Source organism: Cryptomeria japonica, chromosome 2, assembly GCF_030272615.1.
Source record: "Cryptomeria japonica chromosome 2, Sugi_1.0, whole genome shotgun sequence".
Taxonomy (NCBI): domain Eukaryota; kingdom Viridiplantae; phylum Streptophyta; class Pinopsida; order Cupressales; family Cupressaceae; genus Cryptomeria; species Cryptomeria japonica.
This window is the reverse complement of record NC_081406.1, coordinates 662174777-662183488: the sequence shown is the minus strand read 5'-3', so window position 1 is coordinate 662183488 and position 8712 is coordinate 662174777. Positions and strand designations below refer to the sequence as shown.

Genomic DNA, 8712 nt, shown 5'->3' with positions numbered 1-8712 from the left:
CACGGAAAGAAGGGTAACGAAGAAAAGGATCTTCAAAGAATGAAAAGTAAAAAGGAAAGAATATGTAAGGGAGGGTAACAAAGAAAATGATATTCCAATACGACAATTGAAAGCAAAGAATATTCAAAGAATGAAAAGTAAAAAGGAAAGAATATGTAAGGGAGGGTAACAAAGAAAATGATATTCCAATACGACAATTGAAAGCAAAGAATATTCAAAGAAAACAACAAAAGCATTATAAGAGAAAAAGAACAACACTTACTTAAAAATGATAATATAAAAGTTTGAATTACTTATGTACCTTTAACCATATTTTTTAATTAATAAAAAAAAAATACAGCCTTTTAAAAAAAATAATTCAATTAATTAAAATATACATCAAAAGAGTACATTTTGGATTTAGCTTTTTTTTCCAACGTCAAATTCCTTTGGTTTTCGGGCCATCTTTAAGATCTAATTTGAATACACCTGTCTCCCAAAAATATCTAAAAACGGTGAATAAAGAAAATATCTGTGCAAAATATTTTTTTGCAAAAAGGAAGTACCTAATGCTTTTAAAAAATTAAGCAGGCAGAATGATTTGAGAAAAACAAATGTGTATTAAAAAACAGTATTCGTGTCAGTTGTCTGGATCTCCACATACACCAAAGAATATACGGTGCGGGGGTTATTAATGGCGCAGTCGCACAGCACAAATTCATATTTAACAATTTTCCTGTCCTGAACAGATCGAGTAAAGCGTCGAGGCACTCGAATAGAAATGGAATTGTCAACAACATTGATGGTTCTAGTAGGAATAGGGTATTGGATTCATGGGTTCCGTTGTTTTCCATGGCTGGCTGTCACTTTTTATCTGAAGGACAATCTGAGGGTGGAGTCAGTAACACTCCAACTCCTCCAGAGCTCCGCCAATTTGCCCATGGTTGCCAAGCCTATCTACGGTATCATCTCCGATGCCGTCTACATTGGTGGCGCACATCGCCTGCCTTATATCATCATTGGAGGTATCCTTAAATTCCCCATCGTTGCTTTGCTGTTTTATTTATTTATTTATCTCCGCTTTTAAGTTTAAATTCTTTTCCCCATTACAATTTACATGTTGAAGATTTTTTTTTTACAGAGAAATTATTTGTATTCTATTTTTCTGTGGTGAGTTTCGGTGCTCTGAATTACTTAGCTTGTTCCAATTTAAATTTTGTACTCAATGATGAATCTCTCAAAAGAATTTTCAAATAAAGTACAACTCTGCTCTTTCTCTTTTCGTAAGTTCCCTTGCTGGTTCAGCTGGCGATGTGGTACACAACTTAGGTCTGTTTTTTGCGTAATTTTAAATATTTCATTGATTTTTTTTCAGTGTTTTTTATGTGAATTTCCAATCCTTTTACCGATCGCCAAAAGTTAAGGAATTTGAAAGTAGAGGCACGTCAGAGTGGGCCAGTTGAAGATCTTGTGTTTCACTGGGGCAGAATATTTACGTCATCAAGTCATTTAGCCATATTACATACTGGAAGAGCTACCCTGTAGTCTAAGAAAGGCTAAAGTGAGAAGGCATGGCGAATCTTTAAAAAATCTATTCTAATTCCTTTCCTATTTTTTATCTTTATTTATTATATCCTAGTTTATAAGAAAATGCTACTGGGCTATTTTTCTCAACTGACTATTTTTCATAATTTTTTAAGAAAGGTTGCTGCTGGGAGGCATTGTGGATCTTAAAGGACTTTTTCTTTTCCAATTTTTTTATTATTCATTTATGTTCATTGACATTTTTTTTTAATAAGTTTTGAAATTTTCTGTAAAATTTATTTGCCATTTGAATTTATAAAAAACTCTTGATAAAATCCATCAAATACATAGACTTAATGAAGCTAAATTGGGCAAAAATAAAATACACACTTGTCGGTAGTAAATTGAAGTTCTCCATTTTTGCTCAAAATCCAGACAAGATAATTACAGAATTCAGACAAAAATATAGAAAGTGATTAAACTAACATAATTGTAAATCTCCTTTCATGATGCAGTTAACTTTAGGAGATTACTCTTTAATTTAAGAATCTATAGCTATGCTAATCCTATGAGAATTCCTTCATAGGAGGAGATGCTGGAGCTAGATTAATAGGTCATTGCGAATTGAACGATTCTTCCAAAACAGATTATTTAGAAGGCATTCAAGTTAGGCTGCTGTAGTTGAATATGACAAAGCTTGGTCAACCCTTGCTAGTAGTGTGACTGGGGGTTCAAATTGGAATGCGCGTACTCCAATTTCTTCTCCTTTTCTTAGGGCTAGCATAGCTTCAGGGCCAGTGTATTATGTTATTTTATTTTTTAAGTTTTAAAGTTAAAAAGGATTTGCTGCTCAGATTTGTGCTCGGAATGCTGAGTTGTTCCTAGAAATAGTCAGGAATCCCAATTTTTGTACCAGAGACGTTTTCAGGAACAACCTTACGTTTCTAGCTTTCTGGAAATGGCTTTTTGAAGATCAAGATCCACGTGAGGTACACCGGAAACATTTCAGTGGAGAAATTGGCGTAAGGTGGCTCTTCCCACAACGCAACTTCCAAATATAGTCCGTCTCCCTACTTATATAGCCTTAAATAGGTTAAGGAAACACTTGCTCACCAATTAGGTCAACCTAATTTAGAAAATGGGAGTCTAAGAAACTACTAGTAACAATCCTATGGTCATGTGCACCACTTATTTGTTAATCCATAACCAAAACAAACAATAAATATGAAATATCGTAACATGCCTATAGACTATAGTTAGCAGCATTATAGAGTTGTAGATTTTTCATGAAAGGCTTGATCCTCCAATTAGTTCCTTTGTTAGCAAATGCTTCCTTCTAAAGAGATAGTTAGTGATTGCCCTGTTGTGCAACTGCTTCACTCATCAATCAACCGCTTCTTCTGGCTCTAAGATCATATTTCCCTCCTCAGTTAGCTCCTGAAGCTCGGTCTCTATTGGATTCCATTTGCCAGTTTGTAGGCCATGTTGCCAATTCTGCTGAGTGTCCTTTAAGGACAATAAATTCCTGGTGATGCTTAAAGAGATAATTGTTTGTGAGGCTGGATCTTAAGAAGGATCTGATCTCCAACATCAAAGCATTTCTTGCTCCGATGGTGATATGTTAGTTGCTTGATTTTTTTTCCAAATTATTAAAGGATTCAAAAAATGTCCAGCTGCTCTTGCACATAAGTTTCCATTGCTTGAACATTGTGTGATCATACAGATATGCAGTGGGGAGAATAGAAGATTCCCATAGAGTACGACAAACAGAGTCATCTTAATTATGTACATTCCATACCATCACTGAACCAAGGAAAGCCATGTGATTGTTTTTGAATCTAAACAGGAAAAGTATCTTTCAAAAATGTTTGGCAATTTGTGTCTGTACATCTGACTGGAGATGTAAGAACTATAGGCTAAAGTAGTTCTAGAAATCATGAAGAGTTTTGTCCAAAATGGGGCTGGTGAATTGGGGATCTATATAATTGACTCTGATCTTGGGAGAGTTTTGGGAGTTCCATGAATCTTCTGAAAATGCTTTCTACAATCATTTGCTACCATGTTTCGTAAAATGGAATCATTATACCATACAAGTGGCCACACCTGGTAAGCCTTTGTATTCTACCAAAATAACACTCGTCGTATTTGATTTGTTAAATTCATCCAAGTTATTAAAGAATATTGAGCCATCCAAATTTTCCAATCATCAAGAACAAGAATAGGAATCTTGTTGCTAGGTTGAGCTTGTTTAACTTCGGATATTGAGATACATGCACCATGAGGAATCCTATTTGTGGTCCGTGACCATCAGTGTAGAAAAGTACTCTGTCTGTGCTTATAACTCTAGCATTGAGCGTTTCTTGGACTAAGGCATTTGATCTCTCTCTTGAGTATGAGGAGCAATATGGCCTGCTGTTAGGGGATTTGCTGCTCAGAAGTCGGAACTTATGGAATGGTATGATGATGCCTATGAACCAGCGGAAGACCATTGAGCATTTCTTGGAAGAAGTTGGAGTGTTCAAAGATCTTGTGGTGGAGCTGCCTTTGTATGTTGTGCCTCCATTATTAATAGTTCAGTGATTATTCCTCTAGCTCACTTTTTCAGCATTTTCTCCATACGACGAGAGCTACTTATTTGCAAGGGTGGTCTAAAAATTCTGTTAAGTTGATAATCTTTTCCCTGTGCTAAAAAGTTTGATAATCTATCAATTCTGAGAGTTCGGTTCACTAATGATACATCAGTCCTTCTTGTATGAATTTCAAATTTGGGTTTTGACATCCGTTAACTCCCCAATCACAGATCTAACAATATGGCATTTTCCTGTCCAACTTAGAGTACCTCCAACAATTGTCATTACCTGTAAGTTGAAAGCAGGATATGCAAAACAGTTCTTGGCTAATTAGTAATTTTTAATCCATGAGATTACTCGTGTTGCCTAAGTCAGTTAAACCAATTATGCTCTTTTTTTATGATAACTTTCGACCTTCAGACTTTGAGTGTGTTAACACCTACCAGAATGTGATAAGAAATGGTAGGTATTGTAGGCGTGGTCTCCTCGAGGGCTCATTTGTTCCCGTTTGACTTTACCCTATCTTAGGCTTCAGATTCGTTATCATTTTCTGGTGCACGCTCCATATAGAAGAGCTTTTCCATATATTTGTGGACCTTTCTATATTTACCTTTACAATTGAAGCATAGCTTTTTTACTTTGGTCTTCCAATTGCTGAGGAGTCAACCTTCTCGGTTGGGATTTTCTGTACATGCTACAAATTAGTGACAAGTTCCTTGGTTGCCATGGATGTTGCATGCCAAATTGAAGCTTAGGCATGCTTTTGTTCTCAATCTCTTGATCCACATTTGCTGCATCTTATAAATCACAGCATCTATGAAGTCTGACTTTGTATTGGATGACTTGCTGCAGTCCACCAATTAACATAACTGATGTCATTCTCGTAGCAAGCTTTTGGAACCATAAAGGGTACTTTCTTACAGATGTTTGGCAGAGTATAGAAAGCTAACCAAGGAATTTTTAATCCTGTTGTCTGTTGAATTGGGTAATAAGGTTGCTCATAAATGCTGACAATGGGTAAAAGCGCTCGTATTCTGTGTCTTCATTATTTGGCACCATTGATATTGGTTACCCTCCATGTCAACAAGGAATTTTTAATCCTGTTGTCTGTTGAATTGGGTAACAAGGTTGCTCATAAATGCTGACAATGGGTAAAAGCGCTCTTATTCTGTGTCTTCATTATTTGGCACCATTGATAATGATTACCCTCCATGTCGAAAGAATCTGATGGCTCCAAGCATATCAGAACTGGTAATAATGATTTTCTAATTCACCTGGATAAGGATTAATGGATATTGCTCGAAAAGAATTAGGATTAGTTCACTTTCTGGTTTAGAATTTGATTTAGGGGGTAACCTCATTGTTGTTGATTGATCCATATTCAGATATCGTAGTATATATTGGTGATCAATTATTATACATTCATTCTGACAGTAACATAAGCCTTAACAATTCAAGCAATTCAGGTTCCAGTCAGATGGTAAAATCTTGCCTACAAATTGGTTGGGTCTATACAATTTGACATGACTCATTTATGTTCTTTTTGTAATTTCATGTTCATAAAAGTAGGGCAACGTCCAGTAGACCAATTGGCAGCTGCTAAGTGCTTGCCAGCCAGAGGTAGATAGTTTGAAAGTTTGAAACTCATGTCCCTAGGGGTCTCGCTCACTCCAGATGAACTTCACCAATAAGAGGCAGGTTTGTAGTGCTTACTTACCAGAATCAGAACCCAAGTAAGCTCAGGTGCTGACAGATGAAGTAATGAAGGCAATATTTTCCCAACTCCTGACCTCGGTGGAGATAATGAAGGATTGTGATTGATTTCCCTGTCCACCAAAAAAAGAATTCATAAAAGTTAAGAAACTCCTAGCGTTTTGCTTAAAAGTTAAGTAACTTTGAAAATGCATTCACTTAGAAACTTGCAATTTCCACGGTCCATAATGTTCTAGCTATTGATTTTTCTGGATTCAAACTGTGTAGATATTTTTATGTCCAACATTTCAGATCGAACTCTATGATCCATCATCAGGGAATGAGAGCATGAGAAAAGACGCATGTCCAATGTTTTGGATCAAACTCCTAGTGTTTATGCAAAAAAGTAACTTTGAAAATGCATTCGCTTAGAAACACAAAATTTCCACAGTCCATAATGTTCTAGCTATTGATTTTTCTGGATTCAAGCTGTGTAGATATTTGTATGTACAACATTCGGATGTTTTAATGCATTCGCTATAATTACTTGTCCAACTTGTTCACAAAACTTGCAGCTGCATAATTATTTTCAATTTCTAATGATTTGAGCATGTCTTAATGTTTATGAACCCTTTCAATTGTCAGCCTAGTTTCCATCTATCAAAATTACACCGGATTGATTGCCAATTATTTAAAAAGAAAGTTATCGGAAACTGTTTTACAGTTAGTTCTTTTGAGGATTTATAGTTGCGTTTAATACTTCGTGGTGTGCCTCAAACTGTTCTGAAATTTACTTTAGAAAAAATAAATCTTGATAACTAGAATAACAACAACTGTTTTTTGTCTCTTACAACATTGAGATAGGAAATGAGCCTTGCGTATGCTGTTCTCGAGGGTTTTAAATACCATCCACTTGTTCTGAAGCGTATTTACAATACCAAGTATTGTTTGTGTTTTTTTATAGATTCACAAGATATGGGCTTCAATTATATAGGTTTGAGGGTTTAAAATACCACCCACTTGCGTTTTGGAGTTTCCTGGGTTTGCCTGAAAGTAAATATTTATCAGGTATTTGGGCGAATGTTTACATGTATGAGAGCTGAGAATTCATCCTCTGTTTACATTGTCAAATATTATCTTGGGTTAATAACAAATTATATGCATTGAAAAATTTCAGGTCTGTTGCAAGCGATTTCATGGGGTTCGATTGTATTTATTCCGGCAGCAGGATCATCAGTTCCTATCATGTCAGCCTTTCTCCTCCTCAGCAATTTGGGGGCATCAATTGTTGAAGTTGCTAATGATGCTTTGGTGGCGGAAACTGGAAAAAATGCCAAAGCTAGTTCATCAGGAGAACTTCAGTCATTTGCCTGGATGGCAACAGCTGCAGGTGGCATTATGGGAAATTTACTCGGTGGGATTGCTATCGGTCGGGTTGATGCAAAGGCCATGTTCATTTTTTTTGGCCTCCTCCTAGGCATTCAAGTAATAATTTGTTTGACTGTAGATGAGAAGTCCTTGGGTTCTATTAATGCTAAAAAAGTTGTAGGGCAGAAATCGATCCATGCGAATCAACATGACAGAGGTGGGGTTGATACACGAGCTATAAAGTCAAACAGCATTGGGGGTGCCTTTTCGAAAAGTGTTCAAAAGCAGGTTTTAGATCTTTTGGAAGCACTAAGGAAACCAGAAATTAAATATTCCATTGTGTGGTTTGCGGCATCTTATGCTATGATACCAATTTTAACTGGAACCATGTTTTTCTATCAAACACAGCATTTGAAACTTGATCCCACAATTTTGGGACTTGCAAAGGTTGTTGGGCAGATTGGTCTTCTTTTGGGAAGCGTCATCTACAACCGATTCTTAAAGAGTATCTCCTTGAGAATGCTTTTAGGCTGTGTTCAGATTTTATTGTCATTATGTATGTTATCGGATATCATTCTTGTGAAGCAACTAAATACCCAATTAGGGATTCCAAATTCAGTATACATTTTGGGAGCATCTGCTTTAGTGGAAGTTATTTCACAATTCAAGATTCTCCCATTCACTGTTATGCTTGCACAATACTGCCCTCCTGGTTGTGAGGGCTCCTTAATGGCATTTATTATGTCTGTCCAGGCCTTGACTACCATTGTAAGTGGTTATTTTGGTGTTGTCCTTGCTTCATTCCTTAATGTCTCCTCCGAAAACTTTTCCCGATTACCATTGGCAATTTTTATCCAATCAATTGCAACATTAGTCCCACTATTTTGGATATCACTCATACCTGGCCAGGAATCTGCTAAAAAACGCCAGGAAGACAAGAGGAAAGTATTTTGAACCAAGAGACACCATTTATTTCATTCACATTGCTATCAATAAACTTTCTTGCCTTCCAAGATGCTCAGTTTTGGATGTCTCTCTTTCTCATTGAAAGCTTGCATATCCCTATTGAGACTAATTCATGCCCGTGGTGATTAGTGGATTGAAGGGATGATCATTGTGGCAGTGCTCAAGGAAAGAATCTCGTCTCTGCGGCCAAGAAAATAAAAAAATGTTGGCTTCGTAGAGACAAATATTTGAGGGGCCTGCAAAGAACCTTTTAGGTGCGAAGTGAGCAGGCTAACGAAGTTGTGTTTCCTTTATTTTTAGGTCGGTCTTCTTAATGTTAATGTATATGCCCTTGCAGTGTCTTCATGGTTGCAGATTATGAATTATAGAATTGCTGCTTCTTCTCTATTTGTTTCATCACTCGTGTTACGTTTTTTAACAAGCATCAATAAAAAATGAATCTTAGCTTGGGTTGGAGCTCAAAGAATTACACACAAGGCTATAAATTCTTTAAGAGAATCAATCTCTATCAGGTTACAACTATGTTAACAGCTAACAATCATGTAAATGGAAAAATGAACTTAAGGAATAGCAGGACCTTAAAAAGAGGTGATTGAATGCAAGATGTTGTGTT

At 36.3% G+C, this 8712-nt stretch overlaps 1 protein-coding gene across 1 annotated transcript; it reads left to right on the top strand.

The window, feature by feature from the left end:
* Window positions 1-575: 575 nt before the first annotated feature.
* LOC131061501 (probable folate-biopterin transporter 7) lies at window positions 576-8484 on the top strand. The gene is made up of 2 exons (XM_059216824.1): window positions 576-1004; window positions 6943-8484. The coding sequence occupies exons 1-2, from the start codon at window positions 761-763 to the stop codon at window positions 8085-8087; spliced, it is 1389 nt and encodes a 462-aa protein (XP_059072807.1). The 5' UTR covers window positions 576-760; the 3' UTR covers window positions 8088-8484.
* The last annotated feature ends 228 nt before the right edge of the window (window positions 8485-8712 follow it).

Coding starts and splice junctions, on each gene's coding strand:
- LOC131061501 (XM_059216824.1), top strand. CDS start 761: ATGGAATTGTCAACAACATTGATGGTTCTAGTAGGAATAGGGTATTGG. Junction 1,005..6,942: donor GCCTTATATCATCATTGGAG/GTATCCTTAAAT, acceptor GAAAAATTTCAG/GTCTGTTGCAAGCGATTTCA.